The sequence below is a fragment of the Nomascus leucogenys genome, chromosome 16 (genome assembly GCF_006542625.1).
Source record: "Nomascus leucogenys isolate Asia chromosome 16, Asia_NLE_v1, whole genome shotgun sequence".
NCBI classification, from domain to species: Eukaryota; Metazoa; Chordata; class Mammalia; order Primates; family Hylobatidae; genus Nomascus; species Nomascus leucogenys.
Window position 1 is genome coordinate 36,117,656 of NC_044396.1, and position 17,486 is coordinate 36,135,141.

Below are 17,486 nucleotides of genomic sequence, written 5' to 3' on the forward strand. Positions count from 1 at the left end.
CGCGTATACCATATTTAAAAACATTTTTTTTTTTCAGTTAGTGGCAAACATTTTAAAATTAGGAAAATTCACTTAGGTTTCAGATTTCTTTATCTTCCCTTGAAGAAACTCTTCTAGTTATTGGGCAGATTGCCCATGTTGCAGGAGGCGGTTCACTCTGAGCAGCAGCTGCCAGTTTAGACAGATGCGGGGCTTCCCTCACACCCCTGCCATCCTCTCCTCCTCCTCCCTCTCACCCTCTGGGCTGGAGGCCATGAACTCAGACCCTCTGCTAAAAAATTCTATTGGTGACTCAAGTCAGTGGCCACTGATATATTTTTGTTTATCTAGATGGCCTAAGAAATATTTCTGTATTTCTTGTTCTGCTCACTTTGAAGGGAGAACAAACATCCCTAGTTACTTAACAGATTGAAATAATGTGTCCTCTCCTACCCATGAGATCACTTCTTGCCAGTCTCTCTCTTTTGTTCCTTCTCCCTCCATTTTGTTTTGTTTTGTTTCCTCTTTTGGCACCTGAGTGTCTGGATCCTCTAAGTGGCTTTTATACTCTCTACTTTTAATTTACTAAATTTTAAATATTTTTAAATAAAAAATACATACTTATGGAAAAAATTTCAATTAGAACAGTAAAGCAAAGAATAATAACCTCAGCTCCCAGAATTAATCATTGTTGTTTCTTGTGTAGTCTTCAAGAACTGTCCTGTGTAGTCTTCAAGAACTGTCCTGTGTATATAAGAATATTTGTATGTGTTCTTCTGTATTTTTTTGTTTTTTCCACCCATAAGATCTTCCTATACATACATTAGTTTTGTAATTTTCTGTATTCTTATCAAGACTTATGGATCTATCACATTGTTTCTAATGGCTGCATGATATTTTCTTGTATAAATAACATAACCAGCACTTGATTAATGGATGATTCCAGTTTTTTGGTTTTGGGTGTTCTTTACATATAAACTATGCTACGCTATGCCTCCATGTACATATGTGTCTGGACAGTTGAATGAATAGACCCTGTAAGAGAATTGATAGGTTAAAAGTATTTACATTTTAAGTTTTAACATACCTTGCTTGCTTTTAGTCTCCCAGCACAGTCACATGAATTCACTCTTTCTCTCAGTGGCCAAGTGCTTCTGCCAGCATCTGGTTCCCAGGGAGACTGATCATCTTGTATTGGTAGTTTGTATCACGTTTCCTTGGAATGCCTGTTTGCATATTTTGCTCATTTTTTCCATTGGGTTGGCTTCCCATTTCTTATTGATTCATGGGAGTTTTTTGTACATCAAAGAAAACAAACTGCTTGTTAATTGTGGCAGATTTTTTCTTTTTTGTCCTCTTTTGTTGTTGTTGTTTTACCAGTTTGCTGTCTTTTAGATGTTTCTACTTGGGGAAATTTTTGGACACAGTTTTAAATTTTTATGTGGTCAGTCATTTCTTTTATGGACCTTGTGTCATACTAGAAAAACCTTTCTCCAGTTTACAATTATGTTTAAAATGTATCCATATTTTGTTTTAGTTCTTTATAAAAATATTTTGATTTTTTGATCTTTTGGAAATTTATTTTGGTGTAAATAGAAAGGGATCCAGCTTTTTTTTTCCTCTCTGGATAGGTAGTCAGTTATTCCTAAGTAAGTTTCTTTTGCTTAGTGATTTGCACTCTTATTTTTATTATTTTTATATGCAATCTTATTTCTATTTAGGTATACTTCAGGAATATCAATTTGGGTATACTTCAGGAATATCAATCATTGGGTGGTCTATTCCCGTGTTGGTACTAAGCTTTTAATAACTATAGTTCTACAGTATGATTTATTATTTGGTAAGTGTAGTTGCCCTTCATTTATTTTCTTTTTTAGAATTTTTCTTGCTTGAATGAAAAAAGCTTAAGGGAAATTCTTTAAATTTAATGGGGTAATTCTGCTTGACGTAAGTATTCATATACTTCATATACGCATATTTTAAAATTTTTTGGTTACAGTGAGGCTCCTAGTTATTAACTGTTGCTTTGAGATTCACTGAAGAAATCAGGTGTGTAGGCCTGGAGAGGTGGGACAGCATTTTGAAAGAGTGGAGTCAGGAGTGGTAGGAAGTGGGCTGCTTCCTGCCTCTGTTACTAGATTGCTGTGGGGGCTCGAGCAAGTCACTGAAGTGTCCCTCATGCGTTCCCACGTATAGGACAGCCTCTCCCAGTACAGTTACTTATATTTAGATATAATGAGTAGTTTTCCATCACTATTTTTCATTCAGTTGTGAGAAATAAATGAGTTAATACATTTATAAATATTTCAAAACCGGTGGAGCCTAGTATAAGAACTTGATGATGATGATATTGTTGTGGTTATTTTTTCTGTTTTACTTTAGTTGAAGGGAGCCTAATTTTCTCATGTTTCAGAAAATAAGGAGGAAGTTGGGGGGACGAGAGGAGAGAGAAAGAGAGATACAGATATAGATACAGATATAGATATAGATATAGATACAGATATAGATTGAACTTCCTGCTGTTGTCCCAGCCCCAGCACTCACCAATTTCTGCTAGGGTGCTGAAGGCAGACCTGTGTGATGAGGGGATATTTAAGCTGAAACCTTGAAACATGAGAAAGACTTAGGGAAAGATTTGGGGTGGGAATGAGGAAGCATATTCTAGGGCAGAAAGGGCTATGGCGTCCACAGGCAGGGAAGAACATAGTGTGGAAACCTGAAAGCATGTCAGAAGGGCCGAGGAGCAGCGAGGAGGCAGACAGCTGTGAATGGAGGCCTGGTGGGAGCAGGGGCCACCTGAGGGCTTAGAGACCCCAGGGCAGGTGGGGGACATTGAATGGCATCCTAGATGTACTGGGAAGTTGTTTATCGGATCTTAAGGAAGAGCATGGAATGCTCTGACTTAGGTTGTTCTGATTGTGGTGTGTAGGGCAGACCCTGGCAGGAGGGCAGGAGCGGAGCAAGAGACCAGCTATGAGTCACAGCCATTGTGGTGCCAGGTGGGAGTGGGTGGAGAGAAGGGGGCACATCCTGGTTAGTTTTAGAGGTAAAACTTAGTCATGAATTGAATATCAAGGGATTTCTGACTTGCACATAGGTGGCATGTGGTATTATTGATCCAGGTGATACTGAGGCAAACAACTGGTTTTGAGGAACATATTAGGAGTTTGATTTTGAACTTGTTGTATTGAGATATTTGTGAATATGTGAATTGAACCCTTTAAGAGAAGATGGGCGGCTCTGAAATGGAGAGAAGTTGGCCGGGATATTTACAGTAACTTACTGCATGAGCATTTCCCTTCTTCAAATACATCCCCGTATGCAGTCTCCACAACAGTCTTCTCAACGTGTCTTCCAAGTTCATCCTCCTTGCCTACTTGGAAGTCTTCAAAAGCTTTCTGCTTTCTTCAGTGGTATCTAAACTGTTAAACCTGACATTCAAGATCCTCCACAGCTTGCTCCTCACCCAATCCATAGGATTATGTTTTTCACATTACTGTCTCTTGCCTCCCAGTATGAACTCTAAACTCTGAGTTGTCTAGACTCGTCTATAGATCATGAAAGTCATTGTACTTTCCTACCTTATGTGCTTTCTTCTCTCTTTTTGCATCTTTATCGGTTGAGAATTTTCTAATCCTCTGAGACCCAGTATAGGTTTTACCTCTTCCACTATGTCTGCTGGTTTTAGATCAACCAGAAATAAGGGCTCCATTTTTTGTCCATTTGGAGCACTAGTGTGAGCCATGCTTATATCTGCTTTATTTTATTTCAAGCTCTTTATGGAAGTGTGTCTCATTATATTTTCTCTATTCCATAATACCTTGTACATGGTGTGTACTGAATAAATATTTATTTAATATTTTCTCTATTTGGAGATATTTTTCAGGTAGATATCCTTTTGGTTGCAAGTAACAGGAACCAAATGCAGCTGGTTTTAAAAGAAGAGAAAATTCACTAGAACAGTACTGCAAATTTTGAGTAACTTAAGATAAAGTTGAAGGATGAACTGAGCCTTGGGGCAGCCCTGGGAACCTCACCAGCAGGAGCTCATGGACTTTTCATCTAGAGGTTTGTCATTAGTGTAGCTTAACTTCCACTTCCCAGACTCTATGTCAATTCAAAATCTGGAGGAAAAAAATCTGATAGGCTTAGCATTGGGCAGTTGTCTACCTGAGGCCAATCAGCTCTGACCCCTGACAGAAGTCTTATCCTAGACACATGGCTACTGAGATGTGAGATGTCCATAACCCCATGGCTGCCAGAGGTTGAAGGGTTTCCTTCTGTGGACAGAGACATTTGTTCTCTGAAAAGAAGAGTCAGAAATAAATTGCAACAGATGTGTACTACAGCAGTATTGCTAACTTTGGAAACAGAGTCAGTATTGAATACTTTATGGTTTTGAGAAATTGCAGATGGCTTTAACCAAGGTCATGTTAGTATATTGCAATGGAAATAGGACCAGACTGTTGTCTTTGTTGACTGGCTTCATAAAAACTATTCCTTGCCTCATGCCAATCTTGTTGTTTGTGATATTTACTCACTAAATCAGAAGACTTCACCTTCCAAACTTCCGTACATCAAGGAGGAAAAAAAGTCCTGATGATAATAATTTTATTGTATTTAAACATTAGCAGATTATGATAATAGCTACATAGTCATTCTTTGCTCTGTGCATTTGACCATTGCAGATGTTTTAATGCTATAAAAGATCCTGACTTACTCGTCTATATTATTTATATAACTGGGCTATATATCTGAAGGAAGTAATCTGTGAAAGTTTCAAGAGGGCATCAGTTGGGTAACTTTGAAAAAATAGGAAAAATATGGAAAATGTGTTTTAAAAGAAAAACAAATTTAAATCTTTGTTCTTGAAATTCATTTATGCAAAGTAATTTTTTTTGTAAGGATGATTTGGTAAAGGATAAAAGTTTCTGGCCAGGCGCGGTGGCTCACGCCTGTAATCCCAGCACTTTGGGAGGCCAAGGCGGGCGGATCACGATTCAGGAGATCAAGACCATCCTGGCTAACACGGTGAAACCCCGTCTGTACTAAAAATACAAAAAATTAGCCGGGCGTGGTAGTGGGCACCTGTAATCCCAGCTACTCAGGAGGCTGAAGCAGGAGAATGGCGTGAACCCGGAAGGCAGAACTTGCAGTGAGCTGAGATGTTGCCACTGCATTCCAGCCTGGGCGACAGAGCAAGACTCCATCTCAAAAAAAAAAAAAGTTTCCATGGAACAAAAATTTCGCCCAAGTACATTGGGTCACTATGTGGCAGCAGTAGGCAACCTATCAGGAATAACTGTGGTTAAGAAATGTGGTTGATGTTTTTAAGGTACTGGGAAAGATGTCAGTGGTGTATACCAGGTCCTTCTTCTGTCACTTAAAAATTTTAATAACAATTTTCTGACCACCTTCTCTCTATGGAACACATAGATCCAGATGATTGAAAAATTCATTTTCTCTCCTACTGGAGAAATGGTTAAAGGATATGAACACACAGGAGGAAATGTGAAGAGCCGATCAACAAGTGCAAAGATGCTTAACCCTGTGAATGATCAGGGATGTGCACACTTAAATAGGAAAGATAAAACATTTCACACCCATCAGATAGGTATGCATTTAAAAGTTTAAAATTACTCAGTGATGCTGATAATGTGCCACAGCTTTTAAACACTGCTGCTGGGCATTTCTGTCAGCACAGGGTCTCTACAGAGCCATCTCACAATTGCCAGTGTAGTTGAGAACAGACTGTCCAAGAATCCACTGGGCTAGTGTATACCACTGAGAAGCTAGCATGTATGTGCCCAGTGAAACAAGTATAGTACATACATGTTACAGTTTTGTTTTAATGTGAAAATTTACAAAACTCATAAGTGTCTACCAACAGTGAAATAGATAAGTAAAAAGTGATATAGTCAGAATACTTTATAGCAATGAAAATTAATGATCTACAGCTGCTGTGTCCTTGCAAAATGGTTCGTTTGTATGTGTGCTATTAAAAAAAATAAAAGCAGATAATAATGAAATGCCAGATTCAGGAGAGAGTTGCCTCTAAGGAGAACAGGCACAGGAAGAGGAATATAGGACATTTCAACCATACCATTAAAAAAAAAACTAAAGAAAAATTTGCATCATGTTAAAATTTGACAGAAGGTGATGGGTACATCTACTTGTTATTTTTTTTTCCTACCTTTCTGTGCCCTTAAATATTTCATAATAAATAGTCATTATCTGTATCTTAAAATATTTCTCAAAGAATTTTTCCATTTTTGGATGATTAAGCTGGGAATGGGGGAGTCAACTTGTTCAAAGTAACAAAGTAATTAAGTAGTTGAGCTGTGATCAAAAACAAGTCTGTCTTGTTCCAAAATTCATGGCCCTCCTTTCTCGTTAGTCTGATTCTACGATGTAGAGAGGAAATATAAGCTTGAACCTATGAACCTGCAGTCGCCTTTGACCTATCTCTGACTATTCCCTCTCTCTTCCACCCTCTCTGGCACACACTTGTCTGTGCACACATGCACACCTGTACATATCATCCTTTCTGAAAGATCGTGTGTTTCTCACAGTCAGGGTCAGTCCAAGACAGCTGGTGTCTGGTGAGCCAGTAGGTCCTCTCTGTCCGTGGTATGAGAGTTCCTCCATGTTCATCTGTGGTTATGGGCATGCGGGATGTTCTAAAATACAGTATGCTAGGCCGGGCGGGGTGGCTCACGCTTGTAATCCCAGCACTTTGGGAGGCCGAGGCGGGCGGATCACGAGGTCAGGGGATGGAGACCACGGTGAAACCCTGTCTCTACTAAAAATACAAAAAAAATTAACCGGGCGTGGTGCGGGCGCCTGTAGTCCCAGCTACTCGGAGAGGCTGAGGCAGGAGAATGGCGTGAACCCGAGAGGCAGAGCTTTCAGTGAGCCGAGATTGTGCCACTGCACTCCAACCTGGGCGACAGAGCAAGACTCTGTCTCAAAAAAAAAAAAAAAAAAAAAAAAAAATGTATGCTAAAATGGTGGCTTCTAGTTATCCTTTCCTAAAGGTGTTTCTTCTGCCTTGGTTCCTGTTGGAAATGACTACATGGGCCGGGTGCAGCGGCTCACACCTGTAATCCCAGCACTTTGGGAGGCTGAGGTGGGAGGATGGCTTGAGCGCAGGAATTTGAGACCATTCTGGGCAACAAAGTGAGACCTTGTCTCTACAAAAAAAATTTAAAAAATAGCCAGGCATGGTGGTACATATCTGTAGCCTCAGCTACTTGAGAGGCTGAGGTGGGAGGATCACTCAGTCCTAGGAGAGTCAAGGCTGCAGTGAGCTGTGTTCATACCACCACACTTCAGCCTGGGCAATGGAGTGAGATCCTGTCTTAAAAAAACAAAAAACAAACAAAGTAAATAATTAATTAAAAAATGACTACACGAAGAATTCAGGATTTGCTCTGCGGGTTAAGACAGTATTTGTCTTTTTGGTTGTCTACAGAAGACATTCTTGGTGTTCCTCATTGTCTTTTGTATAGAAATCTTAGAAACCAAGAGAAAAGTTTTAACAGAAAAATAAATACAAATTTTAAAATATTAAATTTAAAACCAAATGACATGTAAACTATAGGGGCTAAAAAGAATAGCTAACATTTGCTAAATGCTTATATGTTAGCATTTATTACTGCATCTCCAATTTGAAGATGAGGAAACAACCTTATCAAGGAAACTACCTTAGGGAAGTTAAATAAATTCCCTAAGGTAGCCCACTAGTAGGGAGTAGGGCTGAGACCACAACAGTGTTTGAGTCAGACACCACCTTTATGGGGAAAGACCTTCTAGGCTACTACCACTCCAAGTGGTCTTCTCCATTTCTACATCTGCTGTATGCAGGGTACATTTGCTTTGTATTTTTAGTTCAGTTTTTCCTTCAGCTTTTAAATTGGATATAAGGATGCAAGAGCAAGGATGGACTTGAAAATTTCTTTATACTGCTGTAGCAGCTAACATAGCATGTGGGAAGCTGGCATTCAGTATATTCTTAGATATTAGCTAGTTCTCACCGAGGAAGCAATAGCTTAAGCCGAAGGTACCTAAAATTTGTTATGGGTTGATGCTGAGAATTTTGCAGTACTACCTGAGCTGCTAAGTCTCACCAGTCTTACTGATGTTAAATTCTTCACTGAGGAAGTTCATTTGGACTTCATGGTTTTCATGATTTTAACTTAAGCATCGTCGTACCAGGTTGTTCACAGCTGAGCAAATGTACCTTTTTATGCCATCCTTTCTGGGAAAGAAAATTAAATATGCCTATCCAAACTTTCTTTTTTTTTTTTTTATTTTTTATTTTTTATTATACTTTAGGGTTTTAGGGTACATGTGCACAATGTGCAGGTTTGTTACATATGTATCCATGTGCCATGTTGATTTCCTGCACCCATTAACTCGTCATTTAGCATTAGGTGTATCTCCTAATGCTGTCCCTCCCCCCTCCCCCCACCCCACAACAGTCCCCGGAATGTGATGTTCACCTTCCTGTGTCCATGAGTTCTCATTGTTCAATTCCCACCTATGCAAACTTTCTAAAACAAATTATCAGGTCTGCTGTTTTCATTTTATCTTCCGTTTATTCTTTAAGGCACATTCTTACCAAGGTCCCATGGATTTCTTGTGTCTGTACAATTTCTCTTTTGTCAAATGCAGAACACTTTTCAGTCTCTTGTCACCTGAAGACAGCATGAATGTTGTTGATATTTCCAAGGTTCCAATCTGGACCTTCTCTTCTTCCTTTCACATACTTTTCCGTAGATAGTCTTCTCCAGCCCTTGTGCCTTCACATCCTGATTCTCATGATTTCTGAAGTTGTGTTTCCATCCTACATCACTCTTAGAACTCCAGACCTGCAGAGCCACTGCCTGTTGACCAGTTTTTCCCCAGGTATCCCATAGGCACCACAACATTCACGCATCAAAACCAGCTTGAGTATTAGCAACTCCTGCCTGAATGTATTTCCTGCTATTGAATTTGGTCCTCAAGTGTTATTGCATCCTTTTCCTCATTTTCTTTTCAGTCCACCTCTCTATTCCCACTACCTCTCAGATCCTCTCAGTGTCTTGCTCTGACTATGGAAGAGCCTTCTAGCTAGCTGCCCTCCCCCACACCAGTGTGGTTTCCTCCCTCTCTCTATCACCATTCAAATGTTGTTAGAACGGTCAATTCCACATTACAATCTGAGGTTGTTGGCTCCTGTGTCAATCTTGGTCCTCTTCTTTCTTCTCCCTGGAATGTCCTTCCCTCCTCTCTCTGCCTAATTAATCCACACTTAGCATTGAACTTCAGGTGCCAGATTCTAGGAAGCAAACCTCTTTTTTTTTCTTTTTTTTTTTTTTCTTTTCTTTTCTCTTTTCTTTTTCCTTTCCTTTCCTTTCATTCTTTTGTTCTCTTTCTTTCTGTCTTTCTTTTCTTTTCCTTCCCTTCCCCTTCCCCTCCCTTCCCTTCCATCCTTTCTTTCTCTTTCTCTCTCTCCCTTTCCCTTTCCCTTTCCCTTCCTTCCTTCCTTCCTTCCATCGTTCCGTCCTTCGTCCTCTCCTCCCCTCCCCTCCCCTCCCATCCCTTCCTTTCATCTCACTCCGTCGCCCAGACTGGAGTGCAGTGGCGTGATCTTAGCTCACTGCAGCCTCCACCTCCCAGGGTCTCAAGTCATTCTCCTGCCTCAGCTTCCCCAATAGCTGGGATTACAGGTGTGCGCCACCACACCCGGCTAATTTTTGTATTTTTAGTAGAGACAGGGTTTCGCCATGTTGGCCAGGCCGCTTTCAAACTCCTGGCCTCAAGTGATCTGCCTGCCTTAGCCTTCCAAAGTGCTGGGATTACACCCACCCAGCCAGAAACAGACCTTTTCTGACACTGAACTCTTCTCTTTCCCTGTGTCCCTCCTGGCTTTGTTGCCCTTCTTATGTGTTCTCCTTGGAGCCCAAGCAGTACCTCCATGGCAGCATTCCTACCAGTGTTTTATAACTATCTGGGTCTGGCCTTCCCCATCCTCACAAGCAGCATGAATCCTCTTCACGGTTGCATGTGAATCCCCAGCCCAAGCCGCCTTGTGGTTGGTTATTTGTTGACTTATTTCTAGGATAGTGGTTCTCAACTGGAGGTGATTTTGCCCCCAGGGGACATTTGGCAACCTCTAGAGACCTTTTTGATTGTCCTGACTGGTGGGGCAGTGCTCCTGTCATCTAGCGGGGAGAGGCCAGGGTGCTGCCAAGCACCCCATTGCACACACATCGGCCCACCTCATGGTCCAGTCCCAAATGGCAAGAGTGCCAGGGTTGAGAGACGGTGCTGTAGGACAAAGGGCAAAATTTTATGGTACTTAAGAGATGTCATAACAGAAAAGATGAAGTTAATTAAATATGGAGTTCTTAAGTAATGTGTAAAGGGTTTTAGTGTTAGAGAGCTTCGTTTTCATTCTGAACTGCTCTGGATCTCTTGGTGGCCAAATTTGATTGTTTATTCACAATCTCACTTGTGAGGCAGACCTGTGCCCCAGTGGTTACTAATGGGTTAACAGGGACCTGGAGTGAGTTAGGCACAAAACTAAAATGGTGAGGACAGTAGAACTAAGCTCTGCATTTATTTTAGAAATTTAGACATTTACTTTTTCTCATTTTCAGTGCGCCTGATAGAAGGTGACTTCCCAAGCAGTTTTTTTGACGAGGTATGGAGATGAATGGTTCCTTTTTTTGACTCTTAAAAGGAATTTAGCTGGGATTGGTGGTTCATGCCTGTTATCCCAGCACTTTGGGAGGCTGAGATGGGTGGATCACTTGAGGTCAGGAGTTCGAGACTAGCCTGGCCAACATGGTGAAACCCTGTCTCTACTAAATATACAAAAATTAGCCGGGCATTGTGCTGGGCACCTGTAATCCCAGCTACTTGGGAGGCTGAGGCAGGAGAATCACTTGAACCCGAGAAGCAGAGGTAGCAATGAGCCGAGATCATGCCACTGCACTCCAGCCTGGGTGACAGAGTGAGACTCCGTCTCAAAGAAAAAAGAAAAAAGAATTTAACCATATAATCCTCAGAAAAAAGGCCATTTGTTGTATGTAGATTAGCTAATGATGTAAATCCTAGTGCCGCCCCCAATATTTAGGTAGTGAATTAGATGGGACTTTTGGTGCACTGGAAGTTAGGATATTGAAGGATGAATTGTTGCTGACACAGAATAACATGGGATTGACCTATACAATCAAGTGATAGGAAAATAAAATCCTATTGTGCTTTAAATTTGGCATGTGTCTTGGCAAAGACAGAAAACATCAGAGAAGGTTTTGATTCTTCCCGCCAGAATTAGCCATATAATGTTTTTTCTTTTTTATTGGCCATACGATATGAATTCTTGTTTTAATATTATACAGTTTTCAAAAAATTATTATTTTGAAAGTTTAGAAATCTGAGTTGGAGAAAGAAACATTTTAGGAAATGTTAGGAAAAGGAGACAATGACTCATATTCTTAAATAGTTCCTGTTGATATTTGCAATTTCAAACTAGTCTCTGGAAAATAATTATATAATTGTATGGAGAGAGTCAAGTCTTTATCTTTACCCTTGGGGACTTCTTTTGGCAAATTAAATGATTTATACCTGAAGAGAGAATTTAGCTTCGTGTTAAATTTCAAAATCCAAGAAATACTTTCTTTCCAGTAGCTGTCAGATTGTAGTGACGATCATCAGCCTTTCAGATGAGTGTTACTAGTTCAGTTTTGGAGATTTCCTCTATGTGTGGTACTGTCTTGTAGTTTTCTGAAAGAAGATTGAAGTATTTGTACTTATTTTTGTGGGTTCTGTGAGATAAAGTCCGGCTTACAGTTGATTTAACCTCTTCTTATCTTTGTTACTTTTGGATTTTGTCAGAACAGAAGTTTAAGCTGCAGATACTGTATTCAAAAAGGTCCTTCAAGAACTATAACTGTAAGGGAATGGAATGATAGAGGTATATAAATGTGGACTTGAATAAAGTATGCTTTGTATTTAAAAATATGCCTTTCTTTTAATTTTTTTTCAGCGAAGTTCTGTAGAAATTTTAGAGTATTCATCAGATAGTGAAAAAGAAGATGACTTGGAAAATGTCCTACTCATTGATTCAGAATCCCCTCACAAACACCACGTGCAGTTTGCATCGGATGCAAGACAGATTATGGAGAGACTGATAGTTCCAAGGACAAAATCAACAGAGACCATTTTGCATACACCTCAGAAACCCACAGCTAAGTTTCCCAGGACTCCAGAAAATTCAGCAAAGAAGAAGCTTTTAAGGTTAAATTATACCCTTTTAAATACTCTTTTTAAATTTTTCTCTTTCTTTAAAAACCCAAATATCTAAAATGTTAATTTTAAGATACTTGTATACGAAGTCCTAAATTCTGGAGCTGATCAATGGAACGTTCATCCAAGTTGAGGGTCATGGCTTTACTCATGCCCCGCGGATGTGACTGCCTTTCTTAATGGAGATTTATTTGGGTTATCAAATGTTATTGAGAGTCAGTGTTCTAGATGCTGTGGAGACAAGTGTATAATTGTTCTGTTCTTGAGTAACTTATAATGTAAAAAGGGAAATGGAAGTATGTATAGATCGTGTCAGATTACTTTTATGGGAGAGAGGGCAACACTTGCAAGTGCGAAAAAGTATGAGAGAGCAGAACCCACAGACAAGACGTATCTGGTGTGCCATGAACTACAGTGTCATTTAGGGGCTGGCCCGTGGCCATGGTGAGCAAAGCAGGAAAGATAACGTGAAGGAGCCTGTAGGGACCTTCCCCAGCCCTGTGTAATACAAAGTGCTCTTTGTTGTTTGACCAAACAATGCCAAGCAAAGACTCAATGAAAGTAAGAAAGAGGGGCCGGGTGCGGTGGCTCACGCCTGTAATCCCAGCACTTTGGGAAGCCGAGGCGGGTGGATCACGAGGTCAGGAGTTCAAGACCAGCCTGGCCAACATGGTGAAACCCCGTCTCTGCTAAAAATACAAAAATTAGCTGGGCGTGGAGGCGCACACCTGTAATCCCAGCTGTGCGGGACGCTGAGGCAGGAGAATTGCTTGAATCCAGGAGGTGGAGGTTGCAGTGAGCTGAGATCGTGCCATTGCACTCCAGCCTGGGCAACAGGGCAAGACTCCGTCTCAAAAAACAACAACAAAAAAAAGAAAGTAAAGAGAACCTGTAGGAAGCATTGCCACAAAAGCAAAAGTAGTAGAGCATTTCAAGGCAAAGGAGTTTCAGTAGAAAGAGTAAATGTGATCATGAAGAGCGTAGGTGTTGGATCCACGGATGATATTGTCACATCATGACCTGGCGTGCACTGAGGGGAGCCCAGGGTCTGTGGCTGAAGTAGCACAAGGTTCAAGAAGTGAGGACAGGGTCATGGCTCTTATGTGGGAACTGGGGACCAGGTAGGAGGGCTTCGATAACTCTCTTCGGGATTGCCAGTCACCTTGAAAGGATCCAGCCTCTAGAGAGGGTGCAGGGAATAGGCGAGACAGATTTCGAAAACAGTGGGGGTCTGAATAAACAGAGTTTGCACCATGGCTCTATCAGCATCCTGGAGAAGAGGTAGGGAAGGAAGGTGGAGAGGAGAGCCCCGGCTTGAGGACACCAGTGGAGGAAAGAGCTTGAGGATGTGGCCAAGTCTAGTGGGATGGCCAGGGCACAGAGATCCATTTGTGCCTACTCACCATGAGACAGAAGGCCTTATGCCCAAAGTGAGGAAGTTGTGGCCTCAAAAAAGAATGTAATTTGTAATAGTAATAGAATGTAATTTGTAATAGAAGGTGGTTTATAATAGTCTCTGGGAAGAAAGGAAGGGAAGCCCATTAAAGGAATTAGCATGTCTTTGTTGGTGAAGGTGATGCCATGCAATTACAGAAAGTCATGTCCCCAGCCCTGCTGAGGGCCTACCACTTGCCAAGCACTGTTCATGCACAGGAGCAAGCAAAGTGGAATGGTTGCTTATAACAGAGAGCAAAGGTGAATGGAGCCCCACTTGTGTCGAGGGAAGGGTAATAAGGAGCCAAGAAGTAAAATAGATGTCAACTCAGAGAGAGAAATTTTATGGAGAAAAAGCAGAAAAGGGGGACAGAGAAGGGTCCAGAGGTGGGGGAGGACATTTCAGTTTGAAACAGACTCAGGGAAGCCCTGAGGAGGTGCCTCATTGAGCAGCTGGAAGAATGGAGTGTGCAGTGGAGCAGGTGCTTTTGGTTTTGTATCTTTGGTTGACAATCATGAGGCTTTTGGCCATTTTCAGTTAGACATTATACATCTTAGTGGGACTATGAGTCTGCAGTCCACGGGCAGGCCTGGTGTTGGAGATGTGAATGCGTAGACTTCAGTGTCCAGATCTTTTGAAGCATAGCTAGGTCGGGTCACAGGAGATCCAGTGCTGGGCGAGAGGAGAGCCTGTCCAAGGCCTGAGTCCTGGGTGCTCTGCCAAAGTTGGGGTGTGGAGGGAGAGACTGCTGAGGGAGGAGCCAAAGCGAAGGGAGCATGGTGTGCTGAGGCAAGTGAGGAGAGAGGGTGACCCACTGTGACAGATGCTGCCAGGGCTGACCTCTGTGATTCCACGGTGAAGGGCAGGGTGTGCAGCCGTCTCAGCGGTGTGACCAGGCAAAGCAGACTGCCATGGACTCGAGAGAATGGAAAGAGAGAAACTGAAGACAGCATGATGGAACTCTGGAGAAGTTTTGCTGTAAGGGGAGCAGATCAAAGTGTGTTAGTTGAAAGTGAATGTGAGGGTCAAGGTTTCTGATTTTAAAGGTGGTAGAAATTTCATCATGTTTGTGTGTTGATAGGAAAGCCCAGGAGAAAAGGGGAAAATACTGAGGCAGGGGAGGGAGGGGACAACTGATGGAGTTGTCTCTGCCGTGGTGAAGGGAGGCACAAACGGGGGTGACCTTGTCAGGAGTTCAGAGTGTGCACCCATGGCCAGGGCAGGCAGAGCCCACGCAGGTGCCGGGATGGACCTGGTGAGGAGCAGACAGGCCATCCACGGACAGCTGGGAAGGCGGAGTCCCTGCTGTTACAGGCACATGTATCTGGCTTAGGAACTAGTTCTTTCTGATCAATTCTATTCCAGTAAAATAGCGCAGTCCTTCATCAGCTGACAGGGAGGATGAGGAGGGAGTTGCAGAGGTCTGAGGAGGAGAATCTGTGACACGGGCATGTAGTGGGGACAAATGAACTGGAGAAGGGCTCCAGGGCTGTCTGACAGGATCAGGCCCCGTTGGGGAGTCGTGGTCATGGACTGAGTTTGAGACCGATCAGCCAGTGTGGATTCGACCCTTGGGCTGCCCATGTGGGCAAAGCACAAGGATGGTCCAGGGGCACACTAAAAGGGGTTGACAGGAGTTCCGAGAGTAGCTATAATAATGACCCGTGAAGCCTAAGCTGGGTAAGGTGAGAATGAGAACATGCAAGATGTGGAGTATGGTGAGTTGGGGTAGAACTCACTGATTGAGGACTGGGGAAAGGTTGGTCAAACACTTACAGAGTCACGCTACTAGAGGTGATGAGCTGGGGCAGTAATGATGACAGGCGCCCAGAGTTGAGCCACTGGAGGGAGGCAGTTTGGGACTCCAAGATTAGAGTGGCTGAGGCAGGTGGAGGACACCATCTTGGAGCTGGGCAGGCACTGACATCAGCAAGAATGGTGGCCAGAACCCAGGAGATAAGGCCTCTAAGGGTGGCAGGTCAGTGCCAGGTGCCTGCCCTGGCATTGGGCAGGCTGGGTTGGAGCTAGAGTGTAAGGGAGGGTACCAGATGGTCTTGTAGCTGCAGTGAAAAGCAAGGCCATCCTTCCTGGCCTTTCAGGCCCGGTGAGAGGGTAGGGGAGACAACACAGTGCTGTTTAAGGTCACTGTCAGGCAGTCCTCAACAGAAGGTGGAGGGGACATTCATAGAAGTGGCTGGAGCTGCTCAAACAACATGTAATTGATCATTTTCTTCTTGTGATTTCTAGGAACAACTGAATGAGGATGTCTGTTTTGAAGTTATTATACTTAAATACTAAAAATGAGATTGATGTGCTTAGAGTTGTTAGTCTCAGGCCTTCAAACTGGAAGACTTCCTGTTTTACTGAGCTGACTAGAAAGGCCTGTGACTGCCTTGTCTGCCTTTGGTGAAGGGATGGTGGTTTGTGGTGATTAAAAAGAACTTTTTTACCTGATAAAGGCCAGGTAGCAAGGATTGAGAGAGGTAGTTGGCATTTGAAGGATGGAGCACACTGGCCCTTCTCTCTCTGGTTTGCCCTGCGGGAAATGTCACTCAGTCTCTTGGGATTTCTTTTTCTTTCTTTCTTTCTTTCTTTTTTTTTTTTTTTTTAATTCATGGAACTATTCAAAGCATGAGTAACAAACATCAATGCAAAATTGTTAGATATTTAAGTGTGTTGGTAATAATAAAGCTATATCTATCTCCCCAGTTTGATGGTCAAGTTGTCTTTCACAGTATTTATTATATCATGAAAAGACAAAATCTACGTCTGATGGGTGTACCTGAAAGTGACAGGGAGAATGGAACCAAATTGGAAAACACTCTTCAGGATATTATCCAGGAGAACTTCCCCCACCTAGTGAGGCAGGCCAACATTCAAATTCAGTAAATACAGAGAATGCCACAAAGACACTCCTCGAGAAGAGCAACTCCAAGACACATAATTGTCAGATTCACAAAGGTTGAAATGGAGGAAGAAACGTTAAGGGCAGCCAGAGAGAAAGGTCGGGTTACCCACAAAGGGAAGCCCATCAGACTAACAGAGGATCTCTCGGCAGACACTCTAGAAGCCAGAATAGAGTGGGGGCCAATATTCAACATTCTTGAAGAAAAGAATTTTCAACCCAGAATTTCATATCCAGCCAAACTAAGCTTCATGAGTGAAGGAGAAATAAAATCCTTTACGGACAAGCAAACGCTGAGAGATTTTGTCACCACCAGGCCTGCCCTAAAAGAGCTCCTGAAGGAAGCACTAAACATGGAAAGGAACAACCGGTACCAGCCACTGCAAAAACATGCCAAATTGTAAAGACCATTGAGGCTAGGAAGAAATTGCATCAACTAATGAGCAAAATAACCAGCTAACATCATAATGACAGGATCAGATTCACACATAACAATATAAACCTTAAATGTAAATGGGCCAAGTGCTCCAATTAAAAGACAGAGACTAGCAAACTGGATAAAGAGTCAAGACCCATCAGTGTACTGTATTCAGGAAACCCGTCTCATGTGCAGAGACACACATAGGCTCAAAATAAAGGGATGCAGGAAGATCTACCAAGCAAATGGAAAACAAATAAAAAGCAGGGGTTGCAATCCTAGTCTCTGATAAAACAGACTTTAAACCAACAAATCAAAAGAGACAAAGCCATTGCATAATGGTAAAGGGGTCAATTCAACAAGAAGAGCTAACTATCCTAAATATATGTGCACCCAATACAAGAGCACCCAGATTCATAAAGCAAGTCCTTAGAGACCTACAAAGAGACTTA

The 17,486-nt window shown here is 42.1% G+C and overlaps 1 protein-coding gene across 10 annotated transcripts in view; it reads left to right on the forward strand.

Annotated features, from left to right (window-relative positions):
* SPIDR (scaffold protein involved in DNA repair) overlaps nucleotides 1-17,486 on the forward strand; it is a 508,026-nt gene that overhangs the window by 131,224 nt on the left and 359,316 nt on the right. For 9 of the 10 annotated variants that reach the window (XM_030795010.1, XM_030795009.1, XM_030795014.1 and 6 more), the window contains one exon: nucleotides 12,017-12,267. In XM_030795010.1, coding sequence (XP_030650870.1) covers nucleotides 12,017-12,267 — 251 coding nt within the window. Of the gene's footprint in view, nucleotides 1-10,595; nucleotides 10,670-12,016; nucleotides 12,268-17,486 lie in introns of those variants that run through there. The other variant, XM_030795019.1, reaches the window with a different exon arrangement.